Source organism: Taeniopygia guttata, chromosome 2 (assembly GCF_048771995.1).
Source record: "Taeniopygia guttata chromosome 2, bTaeGut7.mat, whole genome shotgun sequence".
In the NCBI taxonomy this organism is placed as follows: Eukaryota; Metazoa; Chordata; class Aves; order Passeriformes; family Estrildidae; genus Taeniopygia; species Taeniopygia guttata.
In genome coordinates, this window is record NC_133026.1 from 20274789 (window position 1) to 20289516 (window position 14728).

The 14728-nt window shown below is 36.1% G+C and overlaps 1 protein-coding gene and 1 long non-coding RNA gene across 7 annotated transcripts in view; one reads left to right on the top strand and one right to left on the bottom strand.

Moving 5' to 3' along the window:
• Positions 1-9258, top strand: part of LOC121469424 (uncharacterized) — a 47035-nt gene extending 37777 nt beyond the window's left edge. The window contains exons 4-5 of the long non-coding RNA XR_012054484.1: positions 5766-5876; positions 8982-9258. This is a non-coding gene — a long non-coding RNA (uncharacterized lncRNA). The remainder of the gene's footprint in view (positions 1-5765; positions 5877-8981) is intronic.
• Positions 1-14728, bottom strand: part of SLC39A12 (solute carrier family 39 member 12) — a 33546-nt gene that overhangs the window by 3256 nt on the left and 15562 nt on the right. For 4 of the 6 annotated variants that reach the window (XM_030264558.4, XM_030264556.4, XM_032746649.3 and 1 more), the window contains 6 exons: positions 12549-12721; positions 10659-10811; positions 9352-9462; positions 7035-7098; positions 3235-3393; positions 1631-1818 (listed from right to left, as the gene is read on the bottom strand). In XM_030264558.4, coding sequence (XP_030120418.4) covers positions 1631-1818; positions 3235-3393; positions 7035-7098; positions 9352-9462; positions 10659-10811; positions 12549-12721 — 848 coding nt within the window. The remainder of the gene's footprint in view (positions 1-1630; positions 1819-3234; positions 3394-7034; positions 7099-9351; positions 9463-10658; positions 10812-12548; positions 12722-14728) is intronic. The other 2 variants (XM_030264557.4, XM_002192486.7) reach the window with 2 other exon arrangements.

The window sequence follows — 14728 nt, forward strand, 5'->3', positions numbered from 1 at the left end:
GTGATATTTGACACTGACAAACAAGTGAGCCACCCAATGGCAGTTCTTGTCACAAAATGCAGAGAAAGGCTGATAAGAGTCTTATTAATAAAAGGCATTGAGAGAACTAAGATCCTCCCCTCTCTCTCCCTTCTTTCTTCCCTTCACATCAAGACTAAGATTATGATGACAAGCTGAGAGCAAGGCAAAACATGTCCCTGTCTTTGCCTGGGACTATATTTTCTCTTGGAATTTACAGCTGGCACATTGCTTTGAAGACTGAGGGAAAAACATGGTATTGTTCTAGGAGCTTGTGGATCCTTGATGGTTACTGATCCTACACTGAAGGAAAAATATGTGTACATAGTTCTTAGCCCCATTAGTAGAATCATGCCTAGACAGTTGGTAGGCAGCTTCACTTCCAAATTTCTCTGTCAGAACAGACTGCAACTCAGTACACAGTGTTCTTCTCTGTTATTTAGTACCTCAGTCAGGGCTGTTGACACATCCACAATCCTCTGGCTGCTCCCTCTTGAGCTCTTAGGTGAACTCTATGTTCATTTTACTTTAGTTACAACAGCAAAAGTAGACTAAAATACTACCAACGTCTACGACCAATTACTGTAAGTAGAATTTTAAATAGGTTATAATACTGGAGTGGTGTATCAGGTTTAAAGTATGATGCCTGAATGTGGTAAAGAGCATCTCAGGCATGAAGTAGTAATGAACACATGGGAGAGAGAGACAGCCTTGGGAAAAAACAAAGTAATAATTTATGAAGAGACTTCTTTTTTTCTCCCTCTTGATCTACTCTCTCAAAACATTCCATCTTTGTGGAGGAGCTTGCAAAGAACTTTACATCAACACATGATGGTTAAAGACCCATGTGACAAAGCTGGGCAGGCATTTAACTTCTGCACTGCTACAGGTGTAACAGTTATCCATCTCTTCAATAAATTATGTGGCCTGAGGCATCAGCATGAGGTATTATTGCTCTACACTTTTGCTCAGACTTTCCTCTTACCTCGTATCTTCACACTTTATTCTTCTACAGACAGAGCATTGCTATTGAATTGGGAGTATGAAAAACATTGGGTAACATTTAAAAAGTTAAGGTAATCTGAAGGCTTCTTTATTACTTAAGATCTAACTGAAACCTCCCTAGGACAAAAAGGAAGTGTTCAGGATAAGCATCTTACATTTTAGTTCTGAAACAGAAATTTTGCATTGAAATGAGTGAAAAATATATAAAGAAAAGGGCAGAAAAAGAAAAATATAGGCAGTTTTTTCAAGATCTTAAAACCCCTGAAGGTTCAAATATATGTTTTAGTAAATAACTAAAAATACATTGTTTAAAAGTCTTTAAAAGATTAAAAAAAAAAAAAAAACGCTAAAAGTCTATTATGCCATCTCTTATTTTAGTATTTTAGTGGTCTTTATTTCCCCTTTTCATTGTAATGACACCTGGCATGAGAGTGACACAGAAGAAAACCAGATTACTTTTTCTAACCATTACACATACAGGGCAGACAACATGTTCTTCCCAGCAAGCTCTTTTTGTCTCCAAGTTCATCCCCCTGCATTTGTCTGACACTCATTTATGATGTGGCTATGCTATAAAGAAAATACAAAAATAGATTGAAGTTCTCACCATTTCTGCTAAAGATAAATACAAGAACATTCCAGCTGTAATAGTAAAGATCCAGTTTTGAATGGATGGGTCAGTCGATAGAGAAAGGCCAATATAAAGTCCTAAGAATGCTGTTAGTGCACTTATAAAATTCATCAAAATTGCAATCTTCGTTGGGAGCCCTGTACTTAGCAGCACAGCAAAATCTCCTGCACAGAGAAGAAGGACATTTATTATTTAGCTGATAAATGTATTTTTAAGACTCTTGGTAATAAAATATGAAGGAAAATAATTAAAATATGCACAAAGATAGTGAATGATGGAGACCTGCCTTTAGGATTCTGTAGAATTAGTTATAAGTTTGTCCTGGGTGAAAGAAAATCTCAAAACAACAAAATCATATTGACTTTTACTTGTTTAGCAGTTCCTAAAGATAGCATACAGTATTGAGGAGTAGCTTTCTGTTAGTTCTCTATGTTCTGTGATATTTCCAGCTTGGATACATACAAAAGTGAAGTCACATGGTTTCCCAGAGTTTCTAAATCTTTCTCCTCTGGGAACTTGCCAGTTCAAATCATGTGGATATATTTGGAACATGGTCTTTGAGTGCTTTACAGGTGCTGCAAATCAGAGTAATCTATGAATCTGATCCCAGTATGAGTTTAATCCCACTGATTTCAGTCCTAATCAGTTGGAGTAAGTTGTACATCAGAATCCCATCACACATTTTTCTTCTAAAATGAAAGATTTCATAACAGGCCAAAACTAGAAGATTTGAAAAAATTTGCTCCATGACTGTAAAAATGTCACTTTGACACTGGGGCACTACTGCCCCAGAATTAAGGTGTCATTGAAGGTAACTGTCAAGTATTTAAATTTGCTTCACTCTGCAAACAAGAGTTACCAGTTTTACAGCGATCCTCCATCCCACCTTTTTGTTTGGCATTTTCTATATAGTACATGAAATCTTCAGTCATTTAATGATAGACATGAGAACCTGCAGTTCTCAAATCAAACTTCTCAATTCATAAACATTCACCAACACAATGTCAGGAGCAGCTTCAGCCATGCTGGAAGTTTTACCAGAAAAAGTCAATCAAGGGGAGCATACAACAGAAAAATCCTCCTGTCCTGTCTAATAGTAAAATAGGTCATAAACATTTTTTTATCTTATTGTTCTTGATAAGCAGCAGAAATGAGGGTAGTAAGAGGAATACTCGATTAAATAGCTCTGCTGCATGTTGAAATTCTTGGATAGCCCATTGTGTCAGGCATGGCCATTACACACCTGGGTCCTGCTTACAGGGTTTTTTTTTTTGTTGTTGTTGTTGTTGGTTTTTTTTTTTTTGGTTTTTTTTGTCTGTACACATAAGAATAGCAGGTCACTCCTGACTTGATGTCACTTGCATCTGGAGAACATCAAATGGGAAGGTATCCAGTAATGAGTACAGAAGCCTCCTCTGGTTATTGTGAAGGGCAAAGAAAGTATCGGTCTCATACTGTAATGTTGTAATTCATGATGCTATAAGCAAGAAATACCACAAATATCATACAGGAAAGAACTTTTTGGGAAACCTTGAAATGCAAAGTCAATCAGGAAAAAAATACACACATATATTTCTTACCCATTTCATGAGGAATTTCATGGCATAAAATAGCAACAGTCGTTGTCACACCTGTTTCTGTTGAGGATGAGAATGCTGCTCCTATTACCAAGCCATCAGCAAAATTGTGAAGACTGTCACCCACCAGAACCATTATTGCTAACAAGCTGATTTTTTTATCTAGAAAAAGAAAAACAAACAGATAAAAAGCCCAGTATTAATCCAAACAGATATTACCAGTTTTGTTATGTTACAAAAGATTTGGGGTTTTGGTGACATTACATATAACATTACAAAAAGTCATAATAATCAAAGCGAAATAGTGTTTATCTGATTTATCCTTGTTATTACACTTCCTTCAATACATTTGAAACAAAAAAAGTAGGTTCCAGAAGAATTCAAAATGAGATGTAAATACCAAGAAATAACTTCCTTATTCTTACTAGGCCAACTATTACCCAAAAAAATTAGGTTTGTGTCTCATCTCATGAAGCATCCTAAGGCTTTTCATTAATCTTTCTTTATTTGATGAAATTCACACAAGTTTTCTAGTTGGTATTTGGAATTCTTCCACCATTGCTCACAGAATCGCAGTGCTATAGTGCAGATGAATATTTGGTCTCATGCAGCTGATTGTTTTATTTCTGTAAAGCTTGCTACTATGGAGTAGTATTTGCAGGGTCTGCTTTTTTTAATGCAATTGTATTACAGTGAAAGATAGGAATGAAAGAGAACAAGCCTCAGAGTATCACTTATAGTACAGGGTTACAGCATGCTTATATCCAACATTTGTTCCAATCAATTAATGACTGTTATGCTCATAGTACTCCTATCTGGAGCACTAATCATGAGTGTAGATGTTTTTTTGTCTTTCCCTTGCTGCTCTGTGACCTTGTTTTAGTGTGGAACTGCATACTGGCTGTTCATGGCATCATGTCATCTGACATGAGTGGAAAGGTGCTACTAGTCATGCAAGTACTGAAACCAAACTAGGGAACTAGGGACAGTCTCTGTGCCCAGCCTGTAACAGAGACAGCAGGGTGGAATGCTGAACAGATTCCCAGGGAGGCAGTTTATCTCTTCAAGAAGCAGCAAGGCTCCATATAGGTTCAATGTCTAAACTTAGCAACACACAACTGGCTGTCCCATCCTATACGTTTTTTCATTCATTTAATCCACAGTCCTACAGTCAGAGCTGCCTAATGTCTGTCAAGAAACTCATCCAGCTTCCCTCTACACAGAATGGACAGAACACTTTGAAAAGGGTTTGTTTCATGCCTGAAGGAACAGGGTCATTATTTGGGCCCTAAATATGTATTTTTCTGACTTTGGTGACCCCATGTAGACATAATATGACAGACTAAGGAGCAAACACCAAGCTGCATCGATCTGTCTGAATACAGTTATTACCAGGTCTCACTCCAGTAATATTTCTCTGAGATTACCATTTTATAGTGAAGGGTGATATATTTTTCTCACATAAACTGGCTAGAACTGAAGCCTTCAGACTATTATAAAAAACACACAGAGCACATAAAAGCCTAACAACCGTATTCAGAAAATCCTCCCTGGTTGTCTGGGAGCTCTGTGGGTTCAGAAAAATTGGCAGTCTTGTTAGATTTTGCTGCCAGCTTACAGAGCAGGATGTGGACGTCCCCGTTTTGCACAGCAATTTCTAAACACTATGGGCAGTTTATAATCAATAGTGCAGAGCATGAATTACATAGAAATAATAGATTGATGCCTTACATTAAGCTTGTGATTTGTAATAAGCACTGGCAAGGATGAATTCATGGCCTGCCCTGAGGTCTGATTAGTCTGTTTTATTCAAGTATCTGATTGCTGGAGATGATACACCATGATTACTGGAACTCATTCCAGGGTGTTTTAGCATAACACAGGGATCAGGTTAACATTGTGGAGCAATTACAGATACAAGCTTTGTGAACTTACTTGACAGAAAGTTAAGAAGATACATGTATAAACAAATCTGAATGTTTATCTTACTTTACTTTCATCCTATTTTAAAGCAACTTTGTTACTGGCAATTATCTCACTGCATTATATTCCGACACAAACTATTAACTATTAACTTAGTACCTTGACTTTTTCTATAAAGCCTCCTCTTCTCTAACAATCTTACCTTTTTTCTTTGCTTAAATATGAGATCAGAACTCATAGCAAATTCTATTCTCTAAGTTTTATGAAAATTATGAAAATTATAGAATTGTACTAATGGGTACAGGACTCAGCCATATACTACTATACTTTCAAAGTTTAGAATAAGAGTTTAAAGCAAACATTTATCCATAAATAGATTTTTTTCCAGTGTTTCCATGACTAACAAAGAAAAAAATATTTCTAGTCAATGTAAAGTGTCACTAAGTACAACAAATATAAAATGCTACTGTTTGGTCTTCTCTGATACTGATAGACCAACCATGGATAAATGTGGAGAGTGTCAGTCAGACATCTTTTTATTTAGAAAGTTTCTCACTTTCTAAGTTAGTTCCTGACTATCTATTGACTCTTTTTGCATTCTTACTTGACAGGCATTTACAATGAAGTTTTGCAGTTCTGGAGTTGTCAGGCTTCTCTCTTAGACCTGCAGATTCCATTCAGTTTTGGGGAAGAAACACATCACTCAGTGTCAAGGTACCCAGGTATGTTTATACTCATAGCTATTTAAAATAACTGTAATGAAACAGACTTTTGTAATTATGTATTCCCAAAAAAAAAAGCCCCAAATAACCTCCCACCCTTCCCTACTAAGGTTTCATTTATGGAGGTAAGACTCAGGTATGAGGAAAAATTAAACTATAGAAAAGATTACTGAGAAAAGACCCCAAATTTAGTAACTTGGAACAAATAACATTGAGATCACTAGAAATTTACTGGTGCTTAGCAGATAATGAAGATTGAACCAAACAGAAATATCTAGAGATTAACTATGTAGTCATGTTCAAACTGGCACTGGATTGTGTACTACTGGAGAGGTGAAAGAGAAAAAAGTAAAATCAGATTTCTAATGTTTCAGAAATAGAAATGAAGTCCACAAGAACAGAAGAGAACATTAAGAACCTAGAAGAAAATGTCACAATTAAATAAATCAAACAGATGACCTGAGATCACAAAATAAAGGGGAGTTAATTATAGTAATAAACTAATTTCAATTAAAATGTTATTCCCTTAGTTGAATGACTGCAACCCTACTGAATTCACCAAGGTCACAAAGTACAGTTAAAGGCAAAATTTGGTTTATACTCTATTTTCATATTTTTAGTAAGCAGCAAGAAAACCACAGAAGACAGGAGTCACCTAAATTCTCAGAAGCAAAGAGATTACTCTAAAATGGAGAGCCATCATGAGGCTATAATTCTAATTGGTTAAACTGGTTAAAAGAGTCTATTGCTTTATTGTGTAAGTGAAAAAGTATGCAGAATTATATTAGCATAGCAAGCCTACAAAAAATGTTTCACTGCTTTCAGAAATAAAAGCCTGAGCTAAGTTTAAAATTATGAAAATATATTTTGTATTAATTTTTGACTATTTCCCTTTAACCAAAGACTTTAGGAAAATAGATTGCAACAGTGAGACAGCAAATACTAAAGCAAGGACAGTGTGAGATTAATGAACTTCACAATTACAGGGTTGGCAGCTGAGAAGTTCTTTAAGCAGAGATTAAATTATCTAGCCAGGCGCCATCAGATGTGATGATGTGTCACACAGCAAACACAGAGCTAGGCCAGCTGCAGACTTTCTATTCCATCTTAGGACTGAAGGATTTTCCTGTCTTGTCTAGTCTTTTTATTGATACTAACTTTTTTTGCTGATCACCTTGCTCTCTGGAGGAACTTCAGCAGGCTCAGAATCTTCCGGGCTTCTCTAGTTAAAAGCAAAGATAACGGGTCAGTGTTAAGGGTGTCTTCCAGCTGCTGCCATAAATACAGGAAAATATGAACAAAGTTCAAACAATGAATTAAAGATAATCAATAGTTATTTGCACAGATGTCTTTAGAATAATTTACTGGCCACTGCAGTGTGATTGGTACTGCAGTAACACATAAGAAAGAAATCTACCTCTCCCAGAGAGGGTTAAGTCTAATTCAGGTAGGCAGAAATATATTCATAGGCATTGTTGTAGCCCCAAGAAAGCCACACTTCTGTTTGCATACACAAAAATGTGAGCCAAAGACTAGAAGGAGCATTATAATTAAAATTGCATGTTTTGATTTTGTCATGACTGGATGACTGTATTTTCCTGGAGAATCTGTCCATAGGATTTCCACGAAAAAGAGATAGAGTCTTTTAGGGACTCATCTTCTTCACAGTTTTCTTGTGAAAACACAAGACTAAAAAATATCATCATCAATAGCTTTCATCCCCTTTCAAAATATAGGGGTTTTTCTTCAGGGTGGTCTCCAGTGTTTTGTGTCTTGTCCTTTAGCAAAGGTTGCATCTCAGCACCAGGCAACACTGCCTGGGCATAGCAGCGCTTGAGTGCACGCTATGGTGAAATTTACTCTTACTTCAAATGAAGAAAGAGACAGTGTTTTCCTCCTTATCCTAGAGAGATAAACTGATGCACCAGCCCTAATAATTAATCAAGAGGTATTGCAACTTTTGGGGCATAAGGGAGAACATGAGTAATCTCTCACTGTCCCTACCCCCTCGAGGCTTTGCTTTCTGACTGGAGAAATTATTTGAAATTTATGTGAGGGAGAGAGAAGCTAAAAAACTTGTTTTCTTGAAACTAGAAAGACTGAATTTTAATTTCTGAAGGCTTTTCCCCCAAAAAATGTATGTTAAAACCTATTATTGCAGCCAGTGGAGTCAACAACAGCACAAGAGCTCTGTGTTAGGGACATCAGCCACTGCTCCAAAAACTGTACCAGAGATGTGCACTGGCTACAGAATAGGATATGTTTATTGTTTGGTCTTAGCCTAGTTGTGATGAAGGATATGTTCTGCCGAAGCATGATGAGAGAAGGAAAACTAATTGTTTCTCATATTCTAAATTTTAAAAGAAACATAAATGTCTCTAGTTCCCATGATTGCAGCCAGTCATATGAATTCCAGGAATTGTTCCACTTCTCCTACATTTATTCACATGCCACTTCTTTGAACTGTGAGTCAAAACTGCAAGACTAATTACTGATCTGATGGATTTATAAGTTTTTCTTAGTCAACCAGTATTTGTCTTAGTATTACTCACATGATTCTGAAAAATTGGCTGCTCATGTACAAACGAGCTCAGCCAGGCTAATTCTATATAGATATTGTGATCTATGTAGAACTCTGAGGGGATCTTGCATCTGAGAGGAACAAATTGTTCATTCATAAACAGGAGGCTTTGACGTGTCTCACAAGATAGTAAACATGCTTCACTCCTCTGTTAGATCTGTTTTTTATTGAGAGTTTTCCAACTTTTTTTTAGAGATTAGTGGTGACTCATGAGGCTCTTGCCCATCACAACTACATTAGTAAAACGGAGTCCACCTATGCATCGAGATATGGGATATAAACTGAAGACATTTGTTGAAAGAAAGAGAAAACAGGGTAAAATTTATGACTTAATTTAATTTGCAAAGATTTATCTGTCTGTATACTATCCACAGGCAAGTATAAAAGTATGTAACTTCTTATAGGTAAGCACCATTCCCAGATATACAAAGTGTTTACATAACTCTTCAAATCTGTGGAAAAATGCCCAAGAAGAGTCCAGGATTTAATCTGTTCACTAATTATGCACTTAACTCTCATTGCAGAAAATTGCACAGTTTTTCCTAAGGGAGAGTCTGCCTTTACATATGATCAATGTATAAAAAGAAGGGAGAAGGAAAATCTTCAAGAATTTTATCAACAAAATGTATAACAATACAGGAAGCATATTGTTATATCAATCTGATACACGCCTAAGAAAAGTTATTGTAAAATATCTGTTCTTGATATATCTGTGAAAGCTCATTATGAATGTCAAAATCTACAGATTCTTGACAATCATGTCAAGTAATAAACAAAAAAATCAATAAAGACTGAAAAAAATACTGATTTATTACATTCATTTTGTTCATTTCTTTAGAGGAACAGAGAAAGAAGAATTTAAATTTAGGGAATTACGTCATATTGGTAACCTACCAACTGTATGGTTGAAGTAGATTTGCCTCTGCCTGAATGTTCATTTAATTCAGACTCCACTGGAAGATCATGGGAATGTCCCCAGTGCCCATTAACTAAAGAAAGGCCCTGCTGAATGAAGATGCTTTGCAATTAGTTCTGAAACCCAATGAACACAGGTGCAGCATTTCTCAGTCTTTTGTGAAAATTTAGCATTTTTAATAATTTTTTTTTCCAAACAAAATACACTGAAAAAGAACACTGGCTGGCATCAACATTTCCTTATGCTTTGTTTGTTAAAAACCCTGAGAAGTGAATCAGATATATCAGTGACTATCACAAAGGTTTGATAAAACTTAATTTATTTCAAAAATCAAATTCAAATTTGAAGATGAGATAGATATAAAAGTTAAATCTGAGGATTCATCTAGTTCTCAATAGAAAAATTTTAAAAATTGGTGGGATGATGATAAAACCCTTCTCTCAAACAAGGAACAAAAAGGACTCCTTTTTACCAAGCAAATAAAATACCAACATCCTTAAAATACTCTCATTCTACTAATCTCACATTATATTGTTACGGGTGACTCAAAGGTAGTGGGAATAGGGAGTCATTGATGCCTAAATCAGACCAGTCTTCACACACTCTGTAAACAGAACAAGCAAAGGTTCAGCCTTCTTAAGCAACATTAGGGCTGTCTCATGCTGAGAAACTTAATGAGCCATCACATTTTGTGCTACACTATCCTTGGGCATAATCATATTTTCAGGCTCCAGCCATACTGAAATAAAGTAATAGAATTACTGTAAGCATGGCAGTGAGCAAGGAGATCTTATTAATAAAAATTGGCTCCTACTGACTGCAACACATTTATTAGATCCCTGGGATAGGGATCAAAAACAATTTGGAAATTTTAAGATATTCTTGAAAATATCTTATGCTTGCATCTATCTTTCTATTGCATTTTTCTCCTCTTCAAACAGAGCCTAGAGCAAACAACAGTCACTGGAATTTCATATGGATACACACTTTTCACCTGCTTCAGTGTGACTCATGAATTCAGGCTTATGGAACATGTTCAATTAACTGTTCCCTTTCTGGAATTATAAATATATATGGAACACACTCATGAAGCAAGCACAATCCACAGAGCAAAGCAAAATAGAAACTGAAAGTCAATCTGGTAGGACCACGTTGGAAAGCAATTATCAATGGTTCATTTAACGCACAGAAATGATAATTTCCACAATCATTTTAACATTCTGTGCATTGCAAAATCTCAAAATACAAGAGGTTTTTTTAAAAGATGAATTGTACAAAGCTTTACCTGGTCACGAGGTGTTACCAAAAGAAAGAAACACTTTTCTATCAGAAAAAATCCATGAATTCCTCCAATTATTCCCAAAAGTTTCCATATATATTCTTTTCCCTCATAGAAATGTTCTATGTCTTGTGCTTCATGTTTGTGTAAACCAAGAGTCTAAAATAAAAGAGATAAAGTAAAAAAAAAGAATTAAAATGAAAATGTTTTAATTTTTGCTACAGAAATCCATAATGAATTAATTCATTTTATTCCCAGAATTTTATTTTCCACTTCTGTCAAAGTTAATTTGTGTTTTGAAATAATCAGCTGAATAATAGAGGATGAAATTAATCATGAGGAGCACAGCTAAACTTCTTCATCACTCAGTGGTGAAAGTAACATTATTGTTAAGGACAGTTTTATGAAATCACCCTTTATATATATGAGATATATTTTGTTTGCAATATAATGATGCTAAAATTTATAAAAATTACTTGCATTATCTTAATGTGCAAATTTCATATCAAAAATAGATAAGGAGCTACTGGAGAGGGTCCAGCAGAGGTCACAAAGATGTTTAGGGGACTCGAGCATCTCTCTTATGAAAAGAGTCTGCTGCAACTGAGCCTCTTCAGTCTAGAGAAGAGAAGTCTGAAGTGAGGGGATCTCATTAATGCCTAAAAATATGTCAAAGGTGAGTGCCAAGAAGGTGGTGCCAGATTCTTTTCAGCAGCTCCCAGCAACAGGATGAGGAGCAATGGCCATAAACTAAAACACAAAAAGTTCCAACTCAACATGAAGTAGAACTTCTTTAAACTGAGGGTGGCAGAGCACTGGCATGGGCTGCACAGGGCAATTGTGGATTCTCCCTCTCTAGAGACATTTAAAAAAATTGATGTATTCCTTTGTAATCTGCTCTAGATTATCCTGCTTTGACAGTGGGTTGGACCAGATGATCTCCAGATGTCCCTTCCAACTCTAACTATTCTGTAGTTCTGTAACTGTGATTCTGTGAAAATAATGCATAAATTAATTAACACATAATTAATACAAAAATGCATTTCTGTGGGTAGGTATGCTTCCTTCTTTTCCCTAGTGTCACAGCACAGCAGCCCTCCTTTGCTCTGAAAGTGAGGGCTCTAAAGACTACTGGATACATCACTTAAAACTGGTCAAGGAAAGTACTTTCACACTTAAAAGGTGTTGCTGAAAGAAATGCATTTGTCTCACATTCAGTGAGAATTGCCTTCCTTAAACCACTCTCCCAGTTTTGCTTCCAGAGATGATGCATTCAGCATAAAGAAAATTTTAACCAGAATCTGAAGCTGCAAATCTCTCTTTCTGTGACCACTAGAAGTCTACTCATAACATCTCTGTCATATCAAGGAGACTGTTGAAAATAAAAGAATATACAATGGAAAAATTGGTTCTGTTTTGCATGTTATCCTGTTCTTAAAATTTAGATTATGAATTTAGGAAAAGCTCATGCTGCCCATTTTATTACAGTTCTAGGCATCAGGATTAATTAGGCTGGTAGCACCTGGTTCCCTGGAAAAATCTGTGGAGAGGACTCTGGATGGCTCATACAACCTTAGAACAATTTTTGTTAAAATGTGTCACAGAATCTGCATCATGAAATAAATTAATACCCATCTAGAACGCGCCTTGGACGGGACTGAATTTTTTATTGAAAAATAGGAACCTTTCTTTCTTTGAATTCATCAATCATGAATTTCTACTTATTATTATTTTCAATCTCTCTCTGAGATACAGAGTGCAAATGTAATTGGGGTGTTGGGGAGATTTCATGGAAAGCTTTATTTATAACCTGATGAGCATTATCCAGGTTTAAATGAAACCTTTCTCCTCATCTGTGTCAACATTTTAAAAAGCACAGAAGTGTTTATTACTTACCTGAGGAATAAGATGTAGCAATGCATCTCCAGAAAGGGTTCCAACAGCCAAACCAACAAACAGCTGTAAAATGAGTGTATAGATTTCTTGACAGGAGTTAAATAAAATGAGAGTTGTACCAAACATAGATCCAATAGTAATAAGTAAAACAGCAACAGTGCTGTAACCATATTCTGTAGGGGAAAACAAATGAAACAAAATAAGGGCACCTTTAATAATCCAATATTTTTATTTGTATTTGAGTATATTTTACATTCATAATTGTTGCTGAGGGTATGTTTTCATACCTCTATATAAAAGCACGCAGGAGAAGTGATTCATTGTGACACTAGCTGATTTCAGCTGGGATTGAGTTAATTTTCCTAGTACCTGGTACAGGGCAGTGTTTTGGATGCAGGATGAGAATAATGTTGAAAACACACTGATGTTTTGGCAGTTGCTAAGCTGTGCTTACCCTGAGTCAAGGACTTTTCAGTGTCTCCTGCTCTGAAAGTGAAGAGCTGCACAAGAATCTGCGGAGAAGGGGGAGGAACACATCTGGGACAGCTGACCAAACTGGCCAAAGGAATATTCCACACCAGAGAACATCCATGCCCAGCATAGAAACTGTAAGGAATTGGCCAGGAGGGGCTGATTGCTGCCCAGGGATGAGCTGGGCATCAGTCAGCAGGTGGCAAGCAATTGTATTGTGCATCACTTGTTTATCTTGGGGTTTATTTCCCTCTCTATTTTTTTTCTTTTGTAATCTTCCTTTCCATTAGTGATTGCACTAGTAGGAGGAGTAGCATGAATTGTATATTTTACTTTATCTCAATTATTAAACTGATGATAGCTCAACTTATGGGTTCTACCTTTGTCATGTTCTCCTCCCCAATCCCTGTGGAGGAAGGCAGTGAGGGGGTGGGCAAGTAGCTGATTCATATTTAGCTTCTATCTGGAAGCCACAACAGCCACATAGATTCTTCTAGTCATGTGTGAACAGATGACAGAATTAGAAGCACAGAAAACATTCATTTTTTTAGGCTTTACATGTAATAGTCTGGTACTTCCAAATTTCAGACCTTAAGAGCTAAACAGACTGTGGCTATAGAAATCAGAGGCACTCAGAGCAGCACAGTGAATACTGCTCTGTATTTGCTTCCTCTATTAGAAGATTTATGCTTGAGATTCTATGTTCTCACATGCCACACCTGTGTAACTTTACAGTCAACACCACATTTTTATCCAAATCATTTTCTGTAAACAAACAAAGGCCTAAAACCTCAAATAAATTTAGTGATCTAATTTACATTTGAAGTATAAACATTTTGGTCCAAATTACATTTACAAATTTGCTGTGGAAATACATCCCTTCAGTTAATATACCAGGACCACCAGCCTATTTTTCTCAGATTACTGGGAGGATTTTGAATGTTAGTCTTATAATTACTCACAGTTACACGCTGCTCATATTTGCAACATTTTGCACAACATGAATCCCGATTAATTTCTATGGAAATCTTATAATGGGAGGTAGAGCATGATAAAAACACACATAAAGGAATTAATGCCAAAATATTTAAAGCTTTCACCTAAGATTTCAAACTTCAAGAGCACTGCAAGTGCTTAGCACCTCATAAAATCAGACAGTTAAATTCACAGACTGCACATCCAAATATACAAGAGTATAGTACATCTATATGGAATGTCTGGCCTTGGTGACTTAACCAAAACAGCACAGCTTGACAGTAAAACAGAGTTCAGATAAGACTAATGAGCTTATGCTCGGGTCACTAGGTCACACATAGGTCAAACATGGAGTCCTTTATCTGTATCAAGACAGTAGAAGTGTCCCTGTGGTCATGGAAACCTTCCTTTGTCAAAATACACAGAGAAAGGGCTTCAGAAAGGGCTCTTATTAATTCCATTCTGCACTTGAATAGTTCATTTCTTCTCATCTCTCACCTTTATGAGATCAGTAAAATGCCATTGATTGGGCTGGTGGCTTTAGATTTGGAAGAATCCCATTTAACAGTGAATTTTTTATGAACCTTGTATGTGACCTGGGTAAGTTCCTTTCTTTTCTTTCTTTGTCCCTTGATTCCCAATCTAAAAAAATGGTCATATCTGTGTAGCACAGAAAAGATCAAAGCAGTAAAAACTGCAAAGTGTTCAGGTAATGAGCAGAGGTGTAAGATAAG